The sequence below is a fragment of the Manacus candei genome, unplaced genomic scaffold, assembly GCF_025592945.1.
Source record: "Manacus candei isolate 608988 ecotype Guabito, Panama unplaced genomic scaffold, ASM2559294v1 h1tg000096l, whole genome shotgun sequence".
In the NCBI taxonomy this organism is placed as follows: domain Eukaryota; kingdom Metazoa; phylum Chordata; class Aves; order Passeriformes; family Pipridae; genus Manacus; species Manacus candei.
The window spans coordinates 897,706-917,954 of NW_026138144.1; the positions used below are offsets into that span (position 1 = coordinate 897,706).

At 49.6% G+C, this 20,249-nt stretch overlaps 1 protein-coding gene across 1 annotated transcript; it reads right to left on the reverse strand.

Annotated features, from left to right (window-relative positions):
- Positions 1 to 1,311: 1,311 nt before the first annotated feature.
- On the reverse strand, positions 1,312 to 15,451 carry METTL2A (methyltransferase 2A, methylcytidine). Its single transcript, XM_051768675.1, has 9 exons — positions 15,351 to 15,451; positions 13,556 to 13,647; positions 9,593 to 9,945; positions 8,212 to 8,261; positions 7,185 to 7,245; positions 5,926 to 6,065; positions 5,016 to 5,122; positions 4,776 to 4,841; positions 1,312 to 3,424 (listed from the first exon to the last, which is right to left on the reverse strand). The coding sequence occupies exons 1-9, from the start codon at positions 15,437 to 15,439 to the stop codon at positions 3,273 to 3,275; spliced, it is 1,110 nt and encodes a 369-aa protein (XP_051624635.1). The 5' UTR covers positions 15,440 to 15,451; the 3' UTR covers positions 1,312 to 3,272.
- Between the last annotated feature and the right edge of the window lie 4,798 nt (positions 15,452 to 20,249).

The following is a 20,249-nucleotide window of genomic DNA, read 5'->3' on the forward strand; positions in this document are numbered from 1 at the left end:
CAACTTTACATAAATCATGTTTATAATTAAAAACATATTTTCCTGCACTGCTTACAAGCCTTTGGATGCTTAATAAGGCATTTTTCACATTATTTTAAGTCGCACTAATTATGCTGCTTGTTTACCCCAGTCAATAATTTTTCTTCCAGGGAGATAAAGCCATCCTGGGACTAGACCTCCCTCCAGAGACCAAGAGGGAAAGGCCCCCAGGGAGCTGCCTGAGGCCCCAGGAACACATGGGAGGTCTGTCACCGAGCTGGGACATGAGTCACATCACGTCCAACACTCACAGGACTCTTGCTAAGCCTGACTCTGAGCCTGGGTAAGCTGAGGAGACTTGAGCTTGCTCAGCTGCTGCCAGAGGCCTTGAGCTGTGCTTTGCCTAGACCTTGCCTGAGGTGCCAGCCTTGCCAGGGAACCAGACTTGGGAAGTTTAGCATGAAAACACAGCAGTGACTGCACAGCTCCTGGGCTGGGTCGGGTTTGTGCCTGGCACAAGCCAAAGGAGCTTTGGAAGAGCAAAGCTTTATCTCCTCCTCTTTCATTTGCAGGTGCTGGAAAGGCTCTTGGCCCTTTAGAAAATGCAGGACCAACCAACTGACCAAGAATTCTCTTCCCAGTTATGTGACTCCCTTTCAACATTATTGAATACATAAAAAAGTTGGATACATAAAAAAGCAACGGTGCATTCCCACTGCAGCCTTCGTGGTGTGAGTGGATTCCCTGGGTCACCTTCCCCAGGAAGGGCTGAAAAGTCCCACCTAGAAGCCTTCAGGTAGCAGACAAAGCAATACCTGCAGGGTGACACAGTGCTGCAGGAGTCAGGAACTCCTCATGCAGCCCCATGCCCAGCAGGAAGCATTGCTCCAGCCCCTTCCAGTGCTTCCCAAAGCAGGGTGTTCCTGCTCCATCTCTCCAGTGCTCCTGCAGACTCTCCAAAGGCACAAATGACATTTCCTCAGCTTTTTACCCTTTCTCCTCTGGTTCAAGGCAGCAGTTATTTCATAACCTCCATGTCTCCAGAGCTGGCAGTTACTCTTAGGCAACTGCAGGCTCCAAACACAAGTGTCTGGCTGACAAAACACAGAGGAACTGCTCTTCAGCCAGTGCTGCACAACCAACACGTTGTTATTTCATGAACTAAAACAAGGTAGGAGATACCAGCCAAGGCTTTCTCTTCTTCAGAGCTGAGAGCAGGCACTAGTGAGACTCATGGTAACAGTAAAGAAAACTGTAGTTACCTGTTGGTGGCCCTAATCCTTCAGATCAGGTGCTCTGTGCAAGCCTGATTTATATTAATCAAACCAGCACTGAAAAGCATGACCACAAAATTTATTCTAATACCTGTTGTACCACACCCTAAAAATAACAAAAGAAAACAGGCTGAGATAAAAGATATTTGCTGTCAAAGGTGGGGAAATACCTCCACAAAGCCACAATGTTGGCTTCCTCTAAGGAATTAAACAAGAGTGCAGAAATTAAATATTCTGCAGATTCTGGGTCAAAGACAAGTGTCTTGTCTGCTTGGGTTTGGCACATCACCATGACAGGGCAGTTTGTGACCAGCAGAAAAAGCAGGTAATTATTTATAAACCCTGGTCCCATGGGCTGCTTCTGATATGCTGCACTCTGAAGGTGCCCCCAAACTGGCATCAGCCCTAAATCTTTGAAAACCTGAACCCTGCCTGATAGGAATTTCCAGCAGCTGAGCTGTGGTGTGCTGGTTCCCTGGGTGGACACCCCTGTGGACAGTGAGGGCAAAGCAGCAGCATCTCCTTTCTCCACAGGTGATCTGCACACCTCGGGGCATCCAGGGGCAGCTGGCACAGAGAAACTCTCACAGTCTCAGCTCCTGCCCTCAGATCAATGTGTTTGAACTTGTGGATTGGCACAAACCTGAATGACCAGAAGAGAGTTGCATGAGATAAGCTGGCCAAGGGATTCATAGCAGTGACCAGCTGCAGAGAAGAGCAGATTTAGTGCCTTTGTATGTTCTCTGTTCACGAGACACGAGCACACAAGACAGAGGTGAGGTCACAGCTCTCCTGTTTCATGTGGAAATCCAGAGTATGAGTGACTTGCTACTCATCTTGCTCAGCTGCTGGAAGACACCAGGACCACTTCTTCAGTTGTTAAAACCATAAATAATTTCAAAAACTCAGACCCGGGGCTCCATCCTCAGCCCAGTTCTCTTCAACATCTTCATTAATGACTTGGATGCTGGACTTTGAAGGAACACTTCAGTTTGCTGATGATACTAAACTGGGAGGAGCAGTTGATTCCCTCAAAGGCAGGGAGGCCTTGCAGAGAGACCTCCACAAATCAGAGAGCTGGGAATCACCAACCATAGGAATTCCAACAAGGGGAGGTGCTGGATTCTGCCCCTGGGATGGGGCAACCCAGGATGGATGGACAGACTGGGAATGAGAGGCTGGAAAAGCAGAGCTGGGAAAGGGCCCTGGGGGTCCTGGTGGTGCCAGTTGGCCCTGAGTCAGCAGTGCCCTGGCAGCCAGGAGGGCCATCCCTGTCCTGGGGGCATCAGGGAGGGGATTGTCCTGCTCTGCTCTGCCCTGGGGTGGCCTCACCTCAACATTGGGGCAGTTTGGAGGGACACAATATAAAAAAAATGACATTAAGCCATTAGAGAGTCCAAAGGAGGCCATGAGGATGGGGAAGGGTCTGGAGGGGAAGCCTTATGAGGAGGCTGAGGGCACTTGGTTTGTTCAGCCTGGAGAAAAGGAGACTGAGAGGAGACCTCACTGGGGTCTGCAGCTTCCTCATGAGGGGCAGTGGAGGGGCAGGTACCAACCTCTGCTCTCTGTGACCAGTGACAGGACTTGAGAGAACAGCTGGAGCTGTACAGGGGAGGGTCAGGTTGGATCTCAGGGAAAGCTTCTTCCCCCAGAGGGTGGTTGGCACTGACCAGGCTCCCCAGGGCAGTGGGCACAGCCCCAGGGCTGTCTGAGTTCAAGGAGCATTTGGACAACACTTTCAGGCACGTGGTGGGATTCTTGGGGCGTCTTGTGCAGGGCCAGGAGTTGGACTCAATGACCTTGACGGCTCCCTTCCAACTCAGTACATTTTACGACACCTAAACCACCCCTCGGTCCACTCTCAGGGCGTTCATCCTCGGCAGAACTCGCAGTGACACCAGGCACTGTCCGAGGCACTGAGGTGTCCTGGGTGTGCAGGACTCCATCAAACCACGTCTCACCAGGAGGAGACACTCCCTGGGCACGGAGAGGCTGCAGCCCCAGAGCCCAGGCCGTGCCTCAGGCCCGGGGGGGGCCGGGTTTGCGGTACTTGCACTGGATCCACACCCGGTACATCGTCACCTGCTTCCCACGGTTCACCTGCAGCCGCCGATCCACCACGTTCTGGATCTTCTCCAGCCCAGCCCTGCTGAAGAGGTGGTTTAATTCATCTGGAAGCAGAGAGAAGGGCACTGAGGAGGCTGTAATTCCTTTAACTGACAGCTGCTCACGCTGAGGGCTGAGCCGTGCTGAAAGATGGGCCAGAAGAAACTCAGGGCCTCACCCTGGCAGGGAAATGATCAAACGAGACTTAACTGCTGTTCCAGGGGGGTTTAACACCACAGTTTGTCAAGTTTTCCTTCTAGCAAGGAAGGAAAGAAGAATTTGGAGTACAGCTAGAGTTATAGAAACTTGACAAAGAAAACAGCAGCAGTTTCCCACGTGGACACTGCCTCCAGTAACTGATTAAGGAGCATCTTCTGACAAGTAGGGACAGATCCATTCCTTCCCCTTCCCCCCCCCTCCAGAGGAATTTCAGAGTCTGCAAGAGCAAAGAACAGGATCAGACCTACGCCTTTAAATGGTGGCAGTAAGATCTGTGCTGTATAGGCTGGAGGGGAATGGGATTCATTAAGGCTAAATTTGGGGAAAAAAACATCCTTAAAAACCACACCCTGTTGGGGCCCAATCAAAGCATTAACAGCCCTGGAGGCTTCAGCACTTCCACGGGCAGGTATTCCTGACCAAGCAAATAAGTCTCAGAGTGCCCCAGCACAGTGGCTGTGGGCAGAGCCAGCCCCAGTCCTGCTGAGCAGCAGAGAGCTCGCTCCACGGCAGCCCAGGAGCACGTGGTTTGTGTGGAGTTTCTGTAGGAAAGGGTTGACAGGTCCCAGCTTGTGCTCCTTTATCAGATGCTTTCCATCGTGAGGTGCTTGCCAAACACACATTAAACATTAATTTTGTTGTGACAAACAAGACTGGGGCAGTGGGGAAGGGAACAGTTCGATGCAGTTGTGCCCCTGCTCGAACGCTGACCAGGCACTGACTGGAGGTGCAACTGGTGATAAACTGGGAGAAGAACACACCCCTGCCAACACCAAGCAGCAACAGAACTTGAAGGGTGCCTCAGCTCCATGCTGAGCCCCACCCTTCTGATTTCCTCATAGGAGAACAGAAATATTAAGGGAAGTTCCTCCAAGTGGTGTCCAACTCCCTCCATCACCTGCAGGCAAGATTCAAGGAGAGCTCCTCCAATCCCACCCCTCCCAGGGGAGCAAACACTCCAGTTTTTCTCTAAAAGGATTTTCCACTAAGGAGTTCACCATACTTGCACCAGGAACTGACAAACCAGGTTCAATTAGAAGACACTTAACAGTGCTCCAAGAAAGACAGACTGGAAAGAGCTTGTGGCCAAACTTGAGGGCAGAGGGACAAGAAGCAGTGAGGAGAGTCAGAGGGATGTTTTTGGATTGTCAGAGGGATGTTTTTGGATAGTCAAAGGGATGTTTTCAAGCCTCCTACCTTGTGTGAAGAAGTAGACTCTGGTGCCATCACCTCTCACATAGAAGTTTTCAGACAGACATTGACCTGAGGGCAAGAGGGATTTAAACAGTTACCAACTATCACTTAAAAATCAACAACAGGCACACTCTGTGCTTCCAGGGAATTAATGAGCTGCCTCCACCCAGGGCAGACACAGCTCCAGAGAAGCATCATCTACCAGTGATGTGGCCAGAGTTGCCAAGGGAGGAGGGAAAATACCTTTCTTAAACCGAAGCTGGGCCAGGTCGTAGCGTCCGTAATCCCGTAACAAAATCATCCCCCCTGGCTTCAGGAGGCGGCTCAGTCTGCTCACAACGCTCTGCATCCTGAGGGAGGAACAAACCAGGAGTGCTCAACATCCTGCAAAATCAGGCTTGATCCCTTCCAAAAAGATGGGATGAAGTTTCAACTCGATATATGGGTATAGATGTTTGAATTTCACATAAAGAGCTCCCCGAAGCCAGCAGGGTTCTGAGCTCTCCCAGTCTCAAGTGGGTGGATTTGATTTGGCCTCTTTATTTCTGACACTCCCTGATTCTGGGGTACTTTTTTCCTACAAGGATAACAAGCCTGCCACGGCAGGGGTTAACTGCTCTCCTTTACTGATCACAAAAAGATCTCCCCTGGTTTATGTATAAAAAAGTAGTAAGTGAACTTGAAGAAAAATGCTGTGTAATAAAACTGAAGGGAACAAAAAGAGAGACTAATATAGGTTGTAACACAGTGTCACACTAGGATCACAGCACTTGTCTTACACTGTTTTCTCAACCTGTCCCCTCCCTTCTTGCCACCTCCCATGTGAGAAATTCATCCACCCTTTGAGCCTGAAAATCCAGCAGAGTATTTTCCAAACAGGTGCTGAGTGCTCAGCATGGCTGAGGTTCAGAGCAGTGACCACAGCAAGGCACCCCCTGCAGCCACTTAGCACTTCAAAATCACACCTGTCCTCTGCCAGAACCTGTTACAGCATCAAGCACCTGCTTGTAAACTCTGTAAACTTCATTTACAGAGGCTTCACGGAAAACTGGACCAGAAACACAACAAACTTTAATTTTACTTGACATGAGACTATTAAAGAGCTGCAGTTGTAGAAGAATTACCTTCTGCAATCACAAAGATTAAAACTTACTTCTCTGGGAGAATTGCTGAGAGGACAAAGATAAGAATAACAATGTCAAGACTCTCCTCTGGCATTGGGAAAGGACTTTGGTCGTTGCACAGGTCATGGACAAAGGCAAAGCAGCGAGAAGAATCATATTCTGCATGGTTCTGTATTTGAGGGGAGAGAAATCAAGAGCATCAGTAGCAGACCCTGACCTCAGTATTATCTGGACATGGAGCATTTTAACTTTCACATCATCAAGTGGTGTGTCCAGAGATCTGTGTCAGCCTCACTGGTCTAAGGCAGATGGGGTCAGGTGGGTTGGGCAGGAACAGTGCTGACATGGGAAAAAATAAGAACACACAGGAGGTTTACCAAGAAGTTGGTTTTGTTACAGTCAGACAATCAGCACTGCCAAACCCCCAAACTGGATTCAGGCTTTATTGCAATTTTAAGGTCAGATTTTCCACTAGCAGTGGTAAGAAGTGAGGGATTTATATTGTTAAATTGGAAATCCTTACATAAGTGTGAGCATCAGGGCCCCTCTCTGCATCACTGACATCAATATTCATTTCACCTACAAGTAGATATTCCTTATCCCCCAAATATCAAACCTGGCTCCCTAAAACTGCACTCTCAAAAATCCCATTTGGACCTCTGTAAGAAGTTGTGTGCTTTCCTGAAGCTGCTGCTTTGAGAAGTGGTTGTGTCACCTTAGGAGGATGAAATGGGTACTGCCTCTGCTGCTCTCTCATCTCGTGAACTGATGGCATTTGATACTTCCTAAATTCTCAGTTCTGCTCTGACCTGAAATCTGTTAGCAGCTTTTGTCCTTTGACTAAATCCCAGCCTCCTGCTCCACAAACAGGCTCCCTCCTCAGCAGTCTGTGCTGGAGCAATCAGACCACGTTCCCAGAACTGACAGCAGTGCACACACAAACCCAAACCAGCTTCAGTTCCTGTTAAAAAATAGCCTGAATGTTTTCAAGGTTCAGCAGTTACTCAGCTAAAAGAGCACTGGATTGAGAAAAGTACTGCCAAGCACAGGGGAAGAAAATCTGCCTGACTTGTCTGCTGCCAATGTGACATTTTGAGAACTTCAACTTCCCTCCTTCCTACAATCTTTGATGGTTCATTTTCCAGATTTAGGGTCAGCAGCAGGGCTGGCTAAAAACAGAAAGCTGCCAGCACAGCCAGAGAGCTGCTGGAAGCTGGGAGAGATTTGTGTTAATGGGAAATTGGCCCCAGGTACTTCCCACTTTTTCATAAATCACCACTGAGTTTACCTGGACAAGATCCACAGCTGTTGTAGAAAAATCACAGCAATAAACAAACAGGCCTGGGTCACTGCAAGAAAGCACAGAAACTCATCATTTATAGCCAGCAATTAAGGAGTGTCTCAAATGCAGAGTGCAGAACTGGGAGCCTGGGCTTTAGTCTCTGTGTAAAAATTTGGTGGATCCCATTGTTCCTTTATGCCCACTGTGCAACTGCTTCCTTTTCCTTCTGGAAACAGCAAATGGGAGACAGCAAATGTGAATGTCGTGTATATATTTACAGTGAATCACATTTTTTTTCACTGAATCTACTTTAATAATAGACCCTTAGATTATTATTACACTTTCCTTTGCATTAAAGGAGAGACATGTGAAAAACGTGGCAAGTTTAATGTAAATTACTCCTGGATAGATGGAACATTTTGGAAAACACACTGAAAAATGATTCAAGGGTATCACAGAAATAGAAATGTGACTTCCAGCAGAAATCACTCCCATGTTAACATCTGCAAATCAATACTGGAAAAGGAGAGGCACCAAGGCCTGCAGGAAAATGCTTTCAGAATGAGACATGTAAACTCACAGCAGGCTTTGTTGGTTGCATTCTAAGACCAAAGATTTCCAAGCTCAGAGCACAATAATATGAAGTTGCAGGTGGCAAAGGCCTTTCTCTGAGATTGTTTAAACCAAGATCACAGAGAACACTTTTCCAATTGGTTTTTAGGGGCTGGTGGATCATGCAGGTAAAAACCTACTTCATAGAATCCCAGAGTGGTTTGGGTTTGAAGGGACCTTAAAGCCCATCCAGTGCCACCCCCTGCCATGGGCAGGGACACCTTCCACCAGCCCAGGTGGCTCCAAATTTATCCAACCTGGCCTTGGACACTTCCAGGGATCCAGGGGCAGCCAGAGCTTCTCTGGGCAACCTGTGCCAGGGCCTCCCCACCCTCCCAGGGAAGGATTTCTTCCCAATATCCCATCTAACCCTGCCCTCTGGCAGTGGGAAGCCATTCCCCCTTGTCCTGTCACCACTTACTTGTTGGTTTGTAAAATTGGGAAGACTGTATTCCCAGCCCCACAGCCAACCTGCACAAACAAAGCAGATGCACACAGTGAGAATAATTCCTTCAGCACATCCCAAAATTTCAAATCCTCTCTCTACAGCCAGGCAACAAAGAGAACCTCCCCAGTACCAGCTGAGCATGGCAGTGACCATTTGTAACCCTCCCTGCAAGGTCTGTGTTCAGCTCTGAGGAGCAGAATGACTCTTGTGGAGAACACTAAGCAAGTTCTTGTCAAAATCTTACTAGCAAACTATATATTGTTACTCTCTAAAAGCTGTTTTTGCTGGAAGCCCAAGCATAACAACCAGTCTGAGTCACTGAAACACTGGCAAAGGCCAGGGGTGGGTTACATTTGCTTCCACAGAAATTCAGAGAAATGGAGAAGGGAAGTTTGCTTTACCCAAATTACATCCTGCTGTTGCAGAGTTTCCTTCACTATATGGCTTTTCCTCAGCTTACAGCCAGGCCCACAATGATTCTGCCTTATTATTCCTTTTACTTGTTCCCATTTGAAGAGAAGATGATGGCTCCCACAACTGGGTTTGGGGAATTTGCCTCTGAGTGTTTAGGGAATCAGTAAAATTGGAATAGACTGAGCAGAGAACACCACTGAGGGTTTGCAGGGACAGATGTGCTTAGGTGAGACAGGAAAGCCACAGTGATAATATCAAAGCCTGAAAAAGCCTCCAAACCTCAGATTAAATTAAAATATCAAAAGGACAGTTCAAACTAACTCCCTCTGGAAGGGCAGGATTTCCATTAAATACAAAGTACTAAACAAATCCAGCAATATCTACAGTGAACATGTAGAGGTGGCAGAGCAAAAGGTCACAACCAGCTGTCAGGAGTCCAGTATTTATAATTCCCACAGATTTCTCTCTGGGACAAAGCCTGTATCAGTCTGGGATTCCCTGTTATCACATGGGCCATAAGGAACAAACCCAAGAGCATCTTTACATTCTTGGCTTCACTGCTTTGTTTCACACCTCTCAAGGCAAACAGGAGTCAGCACAAAAGATAAATGACAAGGGAAAACCTTATACAAACAAGCAAAAGAATCAGTTCCTTCCAAAGATGACTTGTAAATGCTTGTTTGAACATCTGACAGCAGTAGTTTGGCTTTTAAACTCTGAAACTTCTTACATCCTTGTGCTCTGCCAACTCAAGAGTCTGAACCAAAGGAATCCCAGCAGATTTAGTTCAGTTCTAAGCTGCCCTCTGATTTCTGCATTCTGCTGACTGAAGGCACTCAACCACTCCCTGTTTGCCAGTGATCCATATTTTTATGTCCCAGTCACACAGCCCTGATCCCAAGGCACAGTTTGGTGTGTGACTCTGCTTTCCAGCTCTCACCTCCAACACCCGGTAAGAAGCAGCTGATCCTGGGTAATCTCCAGCCCTCTGGGTCAGCTCCCTGTGCTCCTGTGCAGCCAAGTCCTCTGTGCACCCCTCAGCTGTGCTTTGGAGCAGGTTGGACTGACCCTCTGTCCTGGTTTCCAATGAACAGTGTCCATTTTCACACCTTTCACTGTTGGATTCTTCTTTGGTACTGAATTCGTGCAGAGAATCCCCATTTTGGCTTGAGGTCCTGTGGGGTGCCAGCTCAGGAAATTCAGTGAACAGCCAGTGCCTGTCCTTGAAGAAGCCATTTTCGTGGATTTTATAGAAGTCATCCCAATATCTCTTAGCATTCACCTCATATTCCTCTGGGAACACAAACAAAAACATCATCAGGTCTCAGGGTTGAAGCAGGTCAGACAGGGAGGGATCACTGCAGACACCTATGCAGCAACCTGCTCTAATAAGGAAGATTATCCACTGAAAATCACCTTTATTTAAATTTGCCATCCCACACAAACACTCAGGTTGCCTCCTCACAGTCACTTTGTTAGGACATGAAAAGGGAAAAGAGAGAGAAGAGGAAACTCTGTGTGTCCTGGTAGGATTTAAAGGAAGCTGGCAACAGAAAAAGCCTCTTTGAAGGACACTGGAATGAAGAAATCCAGGTTTTACTTCCATTTCTAGCACTGACTTGGTCAGTTCACTGGAAAAATTCATTTGGAGCCTCATGACACTGAGTGTGAAGCACATACAACTCCTAAGGAATCCTGAGAGCCCCTTTTTTTCAGATGGAGAAGCAGAATAATTATCCAACCCCGCAGGCCTGGCAGAAAGCTCAATTAGCATTTGCACATTCCTCCCAGATTCCAGCACGTTTTCCACAAGTTCTGCTGCAGTCCAGTCTGGGGTACTTTGTTTTCCACAGTTCTGTGCTTTTATGAATTAAAACAACAGAAGTGACCACTAAAGTAACAGTGGAGAGCTAAGGTGGACATGCTAAAGATGATCAGAAAGAACTTCAGCAGCAGTATTTTCACACCAAGTGGATCATTCCAGGAGCAGGATGAGTATTACAGGGAGCTGGAATAATACTGGCCTAATGGAATTCCAGTCACCTGCAGAATTATTTCCACACATTTCCCAGATTTCAGACCGAGTGCAGTTCTGGGGGAACTATTTCTTCCACGGGAAGTTAAAAATCCAAGTAGCTTTCTGAATCCTCAGTGTGATGAGTCCTCTGTCCTGGGAAATAAGGACCTAATTACAGCACTTTATGCTTGGAATCACCTGGAAATATCCATGGCCAGAAATCCCAACTGCATTCCAATAACATGGAATTCCTCAACCATCTCTGCACAGCAACAAGTGCATTACTGAAAAAAGCTGACTGGAGATCAGTATCATTGCCTGAACTGCAGTTTATTTATTAAGACTTTTAAAAGCATAAAACTGTTCAGAAGATCTCTGAAGGGAGACAGTCAAGTGAACCCAGAACACCTGGAAAAATATGTACCCTCAGCCAAATATAGACAAAAATGGCTTTAACAAAGAAGCACAAGTCAGTCATATATCTATTTTTAGTAGGATCTATCCCTGCAGCACAAAGAGCTATATATAAAAATAATCTCTTTACCTCAACTACAAGGATCTTCTCCTTTTAAGAAGCCCTGTCCTTAAACCCCAATCCAAAAGAAATTTTAATGTCTGGTATCAGAGCAGGGCAGTGAGTTTGTGCCATGATCCCACTGCAGGTCACAGTGGGCAGGGCCAGGTCAGTGCAGTATTTTCATGGAAGAGCTCCAGGACTGCTGATGCTGGGAGAAGTGTTATTGATCCATAGTCTGGCACACTCCTTCCTGAATTGTCATGTATTAGTAGGGATTTGTGAGGCTGCTGGGGCTGGAAATGCTCTTTCACCTCCCAAAAACACAAAGTCCTGATTCCTGCCTGTCCCTGACAATCCCATGGCAGCCTGACTGGAATGGGATGCTTATCTGAGGTGCTGGGACAAAATTCCAGCCCAGCCACTTTGGATTACCCAGTTTGGATTACCCAGATTTTTGCCACAAGACTTTGTGCTCTTTCTGTGTTAAATTACTGTGGAATTCTGTTGGATGCTGTTGAACAGCTGTTACACCCCAACCCACAGGAGGGGAAGCTTTATTTAAAGCTCATTTATTCAGAGCCTGGTGTTTTCAAAGCACCAGAATAAAGGATCAGTAACAATTTAAATACAAGAAATCAAGGGCTGGTTGACAAATATCATGCAAGGAATAGACTGAAAGCAAATAAATGACCATATTAATTTTTCAGGCTGACTTTCAGCCAGAAGAGTTCCCATCACATTTGTTTCAGCCCCTTTTTGTGGTATGATCTCATGGGGATGTTGGGGTGGGAGCCAGATTCCTCCAAAGACCTTCCTGACAAGGGCTCCTGACTTTCCTGCTTGTCTTTGTAAAGCCCTTCACCCTGCAGAAGGAGGGCAAACAAAAGGAACTGTTCACAAAGGACAGGAAGAGAACCAGGGTCCCCCCTGAATTTCACAGGGGCTAATGATGGAGCCTCAAAAAGAAACCAAGGAACCCTTCCACTTCTTTCTTTGCTCCCAGCCAGGAGACACATCCTCCACACACCCCACAGAACTCCTCTGCTCCTTCAGAACAGATCCTGACAGCCCCAAGAAGTGCACAGAATAATACAGCCCTAATGACCAATAGCCTGCCTTTGTTCTCCTGCTTGGACATTCTGATTCTCAAACTCCCAGACCCTTCAGGCACATTTTCCTGGGCTGCCTTCCCTACTTTTCAGCCATCCCATTGTCTCCACACGCTTCCCAGTGAATAGCAACCATCACCATTTGACTGGCCTGCATTGTTCAGGCTGGGAAATACATCATGGAGCCCTGACAAAGTGCCCCAACAGCAAATTGCTCCCCAGTTTCCTGGTTGTATATAGGTTCTCAAAGCATGACAGACAGCACCCTTTAATGCTAACCAGATTTGAAACTGAACCCAACACAATGGGCATCACAATGGGAACTGCTGGATACTTCTGGCAGTCCAAGAAATGAGGAGGGTTGTTCTTTGGGATAATTAGATTTGCTATTGTGAGCACAACTGGGAGCTATAGGGAAGTGTCTCAATAGCTCCAGTAGTGCTGAGCTTCATCTTAAGGGTGACACACTCCATTAGATGGGGACAAAGGGAGCAGATCCATCCTAGGGCTCAAGCAAGATCATCATCAGACAAGTTTCTTATCACACCAAAGAACCATTTCAGCATCATTTGAGGGACTGGATGGTCTCTGACAGAGTGGAGAGTGACACAGCTGTGAGCCTTGAGCTTGATTCAGACACAGGTAAGCTCCACATTTTGGGTGTATAAATATCCCTTGAGCCAAGTACAATAAAAATTTGGGAATCCTTTTGCTGTCTATCTGATGATAAGCACTTTCAGGAGAAAATAATTTTTTTCTGACTCTATGATTTAATTATTCTCATGCTGCTTGTTAACTCTGTAGAGACAGATTTGGACACTACTTTATCAGCCCCTGTTAAGGAGAAGAACTGAGCTTGAATTAGAATCACTCCACAACAAAAAGAGACTGACTGTTGGAAGTTAATAGAAAGCACAATAACTCTACACTCAAAGAGGTTTGTTGACAAGGAACAGTAACAAGTATTTAAACACACACAACACCACAAAGAAGCTCAACCCAAGCTGACTCCTCCCAACCAAGACCACGCCTGCTCCAGCAGGATGAGTCTCTGGAGAAGGTGGAGGAGTCACAGAGAGGTAATTTAAGAACAGGAAGGTTCCTCCTCCTCCATTTCCCATTACCAACAAGTAGGTAAAGCATTCTGAGTGACTGGGGAGGGGGCAGGGAGGGATTCATGCTGCTGCTGAGGTGGCTCTGGCCACTGTTCCACTCCTGGGGCACAGGCCAAGATGGGCAGAGGAGACTCTCCAACAGTACCTTGTTTATCCTGTGGCAATAGCTGGGAGCTGTTCTCTTGAACTTTACTCCTGGCACTGGATTCTTGCTCTTCTGACCATTCCACATTATCCCTGTGGTGAAAAAGGAGATGAACTAGAGCTGTAAAATGGGCAGGGAGAGAAAAACTGAGAGAGGGAGAGAGGTGTGATCCCCAATTCCAACACAACAGCTGCCAGCACATGAGGCTCCTGGGCCTGAAGGAGCTGCACTCATGGAATTGTAAAGGAAGGGATCCTAAATCTGCCCCTGATCCTTTTCCCTCTTGGACACTCAGCCAAATTCAGAGGGAATAATCCTTCCTATAAAACCACCAGTGCACTCACAAAACTAAATTGGTTTTCAATTTAAAACAAAAAGGGCAGTGGGGTTATTTGGAAGGTAACTGTTAAATTAAATCCAGTTATGAGGAAAATATGCAGGAAGCTTTAAAGCATTAAGAATTATTAATAACTTCAGTGCACACACACAGCTGTGCACTCATTAAAGTGATTCACTTGGCTTTTTTTCATTAAAACAAGTGAAAGGAAAGCAGAATACAAGGAGCAATAAGCCCAGTTCTGGCCTCAGGAGAAATCAGCCTTTTAACTCACAAAACAAAAACTTAACTGTTAAAAAAAAAAAGCTGGATTACTTAAAGTTTCCACGGGAAAATTGAGGATGTGCTTTTGTAATGTACCTTTGGTACAGAACAGTCCCAAAAGGAATGACAGGCTGATACACGTAAATATTACCTTATTACAAGTGAAACACACCCAGTTCTTCACAGGGTATGACAGCCAGAGACCAAAAGTGGATCTCTTTACTTCAAAAAATGCAAAATACCTTCAGTTCCCAGCAAATTAGGCAATTTGGGTGCTTAAAACAGCTGCTGTACCCAAATAAAGAGCTCCTGTTCCAAGCACACACCCACCACAACCCCACAACCGATTCAACTTTATTAACTACAGCAATTAAACAACTGCAGCAAAGCAAAACAACACGTCTCCCAAATCAGGGGAGCCTGAGGAATCCCCAGTGCTGTGGGAGGAACCCAGAATGGCTCAGGACCCTCCTGGGGACCAGTTCCAAAGGGTCAGGACCCCCCAGGGACCAGTAAGAAGGCTCAGAACCCTCCGTGGATCAGCCCAGAAGGCTCAGCACCTCCAGGGAATGAGTCCCAAAGGGTCAGGACCCTCCTGGGATCAGACAAAAATGGCTCAGGACCCCCCAGGGATCAACCCCGAAGGCTCAGGACCCCCCAGGGGATCAGCCCCAAAGGCTCAGGACCTCCTGGGGACCGGTTCCCAAGGCTCAGGATCCCCTGTGGATCAGCCCGGAAGGCTCAAGACCCCCCAGGGATCAGTCAAGAAGGCTCAGGACCTGCCGGGAATCGGTCCCAAAGGGTCAAGACCCTCGCAGGATCAGTCGAGAATGGCTCAGGACCCCCAGAGATCAGCCCCAAAGGCTCAGGACCCCCAGAGATCAGCCCCAAAGGCTCAGGACCCCCAGGGGACCAGTCATGAGGGCTCAGGACCCCCGAGCACCGCCCGCACAGGGCAGGGCCCTCCCGCCCCTCCGCCAGCGCCCAGCCGGGGGCGCCGCTCCCCGCCCGGCCTCCCCTCGCTGTCCGGCGCCAGCCCCGCGCCCACAGCCCCCCAACCCGCTCCGGGGGCGAGCGCGGACACCGGGGTCGGGTCCCCGCGGGCAGGTCGGGGCTGGGCCGTCACGCAGCGCTCGGCCACAGGCACCGCCAAGCGGGAGCGGCGAAGGCTCGCCCCGGGCGCCCCGCACGCACCAGGCGTTGTGCTGGAAGAGCCGCGCGGGGTCTGTGAGGAGGCGCTGCCCGAAGCGCCGCCGCTCCCGCTCCGCGCTGGGCGCCGCCATGACGGGCCGGGGCTTCCGCTTCCGGCGCAGCCCGACCCGAACGGGGACTGCGGGAGGGTCACGTGGGGCGGCGCTGAGGGAGACGGCGGGAAACGGCCCCGAAAGCGCCTTTTCCGGCCTTTAAACCGAATTTCACTGAATAATGGGGTGGGTTGGGTGGGAAGGGACATTAAACAACACCCGCTGCCATGGGCAGGGACACCTTCCACTTGCCCAGGTTGCTCCAACCTGGCCTTGGACACTTCCTGGGATGGGGCAGCCACAGCTTCTCTGGGAAATCCATTCCAGCCCCTTCCCACCCTCCCAGGGAAGGATTCCTTCCCACTATCCCATCTAACCCTGCCCTCTGGCAGTGGGAAGCCATTCCCCTTGTCCTGTCCCTCCATCCCTTGTAAACAGTCTCTCTCCATGTTTCTTGCAGCCCCTTCAGGTCCTGGAAGGCCACAATCAGGTCACCCCAAAGCTTCTCTTCCCCAGGCTGAACAATCCCAACTCTCCCAGCCTTTCCCCCCAGCAGAGCTGCTCCATCCCTCTGACCATCTTGGTGCCTCCTCTGGACTCTCTCTAGCAGCTCCATGTCCTCCCTGTGCTGTTCCCAGGGCTGGAGCAGCTCTGCAGGGGGGTCTCACCTGAGCAGAGCCCACAGGGGAACTCCCATGGGAAGCAGGGAATGAATTCTTTACTTGTGTGCACGGCTGTTGCTTTCTCTGATAAACTTTCTCTCAACTCACGAGTTTTCCAGTTTTCACCCTTCCAATTCTCTCCCCAATCCCACTGCTAGGGGGGGACACGACAAGAAGGATGGAGAGAGACTGTTTACAAGGGCCTGGAGTGACAGGACAAGGGGGAATGACTTCAAACTGCCAGAGGGCAGGGTTAGATGGGATATTGGGAAGGAATCCTTCCCTGTGAGAGTGGTGAGGGGCTGGAATGGATTTCTCAGAGAAGCTGTGGCTGTCCCTGGATCCCTGGGAGTGTCCAAGGCCAGGTTGGACGGGGCTTGGAGTAACCTGGGCTGGTGGAAGGTGTCCCTGCCCATGGCTGGGGGTGGCACTGGATGGCCTTTAAGGTCCCTTCCAGCCCAAGCCATCCTGGGATTCTGTGCTTTTGTTCCTGGCTGAGATGTGGGCAGTGCCTACAAAGGAAAGCACACGGGGAAACAGCTCTTGCCACCGCCGAGGGAGCCCCAATCCATCCATCCGGGCTGTGCAGTCCCTGCGCTCCCGCAGCCAGAGGACAAAAGAGGGCGATGTTGGGCTGTGGAACAGCCCGGCCCCGCTCGGCAGCGGCTGCAGCCCCGCGGCTCTGCACAGACCCGGGGCCCGAGGGCTCCGACTGCTCGGGGCAGTTCCAGCAGTGTCTCTGCAGGGCGGGGGTCGGCTCTGCAGGTGCCTTTGGGTGTCCAACCAGATCTAAAACATTCCTGGAAATGCAATCTTGGGGCCCCCGTGTTTTGTATGGGTCGTTACAAACGGCACAAATAACCCGGTAAAGGGGGGCTCTCCCCTCTCTGTCCCGCAGAGCTGAGGCAGCTCACCTGATAATCTGAATCAGTTCTCCAGGGCAGAGCTGCCAACTCCACCCACTTCCCAAAAATTTGGAGGAGGAGGATTCAAATCTACAGAACTGAAGCTGCCCGAATCACTTTTCCCAGGGGCTGAAGAGGAGGAGGGTGGTCAGAGCTGTGACTGAGCCTTGTCCTACCCTCCCAGAGCTCAAAGGGAGCAGAGATCCCAGCAGTCCCAGAGCTGAACAAGTTATGCCATGGGGATCCATCCCCATTTTTTGCTGAGTGCTGGCTGGGTTTCTGGCAGGGAGGACAATTCCCTGCAGTTTATCAATAGCCAAAGAAGCTAAAGTCAACTCCTGTGTCCCATGTGGTAAGAGAGGAGCTTGGCCTCTGCTCTTGCAGCCAAGAACCTCTGGAAAAAGGGAAAAAGTGAGAATGTGGATTGACTTCATTGGGCACAACCCCCCATCAGAGCATGATGCCTCTGTGGCACTTGGGGGTACAAAAATCAGGTACAAGACCCTGCTGAGACAGGGGAGGAGGATTTTACTGCTAGGGGGGCAACAAGTCCCTCACCACCAGAGACTCCTCCATGGTTACCCCCTGTGGGTGGGAACTCACTTGCCTGGTGTTCACATCCTGTCCTCGTCACCTGACACACACCAGCCCAGGCATGCAGGAGCCTTTGAACTCATCTGCTGGTTTCCAGAGGTTTCTAGGCTTCCTCCAAGGAAAAAGACCTCAGAACCTCCCCTTACCTCCCTGTGTCCTAAGGCTTCCAGCTTCCCCTTGCTGGGCAGGTGAACCCCTCTGGCTGTGGAGCCCAGGCTGGGGTTGAGGTCCTGGGTGTCACTTTTGTACCCTGAGGAAGGGCCTGGGAAATATTTGAATGGAGCAGGGTGTGTTGCCAGCAGCAGGGACTGGCTCTCCAGGGAGATTTCAGGCCTTGGGAATGACAGTGAAAGGGCAGCCAGGGAGACACCACCCACAGCAGCCAGACTTGGCACCTCCAGTGGCTCTGAGGTCAAGTGGTTCTCCAACATGACCAGGTCAGAGCCCAGATTATCCACAGTGACCGTGTCTTCTGTAACAGGAAAGTGTTGGAAAGCTCCTCTGCCTGCTGGCAGTGAGTGCAGAGAGACCTGCCAAAAAGAGGTTATTAATAATAATAATAGCGACTCCTTTGCCTTTCCCCCACTCCTTCCCTCTCAGGATCTAAAGGACTGTAGCCACAATAATGCAGTGAAACTCCCTCCCCTCTGGCAGGGTGGGATGCTGAGGCCAAGGAGGATTAAGTTCCCTTTCCACGGCCATTCATCACCCCTCACCTCCCTCCACGCCACACAGACGTGTGACACCCTCTGCACAGACACACATGACACCCTGTGCACAGACACGTGTGACACTGTGCACAGACATGTGTGACACTCTGTGCACAGACACGTGTGACACTCTGTGCACAGACATGTGTGACACTCTGTGCACAGACACGTGTGACACCCTCTGCACAGACACACGTGGGCTGAGCAGGAGCTGCAGAGACCCAGAAGCCTCCTCGTGACAGTGGGAAAAATCACAGAATCCCAGGATGGTTTGGCTTGGAAGAGACCCTAAAAACCATCCAGTGCCATCCCCTGCCATGGGCAGGGACACCTTCCACCAGCCCAGGTTGCTCCAAGCCTTGTCCAACCTGGCCTTGGACACTTCCAGGGATCCAGGGGCAGCCACAGCTTCTCTGGGCAGCCTGTGCCAGGGCCTCACCACCCTCCCAGGGAAGGATTCCTTCCCAATATCCCATCTAACCCTGCCCTCTGGCAGTGGGAAGCCATTCCCCCTTGTCCCATCACTCCAGGCCCTTGGAAATAGTCTCTCTCCATGTTTCTTGTTGCCTCCCTTCAGGCACTGGGAGGCCACAATTAGATCACCCCAAAGCTTCTCTTCTCCAGGCTGAACAATCCCAATTCTCTCAGCAGATATGTTTGAGGAAGGGGAGCCCAAATTCCAGCAAGGGTTTACAGGGAGTCTCTTGGCTGCAGCTTTAAATGTCTCACCCAAAGGCCAGTTTACAACACTGAGAACTCTCGTATCCACAAAGGATTTGGTGACCTTAGAGAATCTCATCCCAAAACTGCTTCCCAAACCAGGGCCTTTTTGTCCAGATGTAGGCTGGATGTCCCAGCTTTCTCCTAGTGGTGACACTTTCATCCCAGACTAATCCTGACTCCTTTACAGCCCCGGAGATCCCATAATGGATAAATCCCAGAGCAACTCAGCTTCTTCTCACACCTCACCTAGCTTTGAGCAAGAAGTTGGACTAGAGACCTCCTGAGGTCCTTTCCAACCTGAATTATTCTGGGATTTTGTGCCCTGGGAAATGTCAGCTTTTTGTTTTTAATTCCAGCTCTTTCTCCTCATCGTCCCCAGATCTTAATCTTCCTGCCCAGCAGATGCTCCAGATCCTGAACAAAGATCCCAAAGTGCCCATATATTCACCATCCACAGCCATGTCCTTCCAGTTCTGGTCTGGGAAGTGGATTTCCATTGGGATGGGAGAAACTCTGTCCCAGCATTGACCAACTTCCCTAGAACCAGTGGGGAAATGTGTTTCACTTCAGAAAATTTCCTAGGGACACAGAAAGCCCAGTCCTGGGGTGGCACAGGATGGCACAAAGTGCACCTTAAACTGTCTCCTGGGTGCATCAGGAGATGCATTCACTCATTTTGGGTTTATTTACAAAAATCGGTTTACAAAAGGAGTCAATGCATTCCTGGGCTCCAAGAAGAGGGAGCATGTCAGCGCCTCAGGAATAAAAGTAGCATTTAAAAGAACCCTGGGACGAAGTGTTGCTGCAGGAGCTGTGTCTGTAGGGTGGGTCTCTGCGTGTCCCTGCTCCCTGGAAACCTCCACGGGGGAAGTGTCCCTCTTCAAAACGGGATTTGGGCACTGAGCAGCCCAGAAAGCTGGAAGGTTCTGACAGAGCACGTACAGACATCACCATCTAGCGGTGCCCGACTCCAACAGCCTCCACGCAGCCCAAAATTTGCACATTCAGCAGGGTTGGAGTTACTACCGCTCCCCGATGGCTCCTCCCAAGGAGCTGAGAGCAGCCGCTGCCCCCACCCTTGTCCCACCTCTGGCTGCTCACACTCCTTTCCTCCGGCCAGCACAGCGACACTGCCTTGATTTTGGGGGGAAAAGCCACTCCAGACTCCCAACAGCTGCTTCTTATGGTCGTGGGCTTGATCCTGCAAGCAGTCATGCCCAGTGGCATCGAGGGGCAGTGAACTGAGCTAAACTGG

Bases quoted from the DNA above. Each gene is read 5' to 3' on its own strand.
- METTL2A (XM_051768675.1), bottom strand. From the start codon at position 15,439: ATGGCGGCGCCCAGCGCGGAGCGGGAGCGGCGGCGCTTCGGGCAGCGC. The intron at 6,066-7,184 runs GTAAACTCAGTG...CCTCAAATACAG, and splicing joins CAGCTGTGGATCTTGTCCAG to AACCATGCAGAATATGATTC. The intron at 4,842-5,015 runs GTATTTTCCCTC...TCTTGCCCTCAG, and splicing joins CCAGCTTCGGTTTAAGAAAG to GTCAATGTCTGTCTGAAAAC.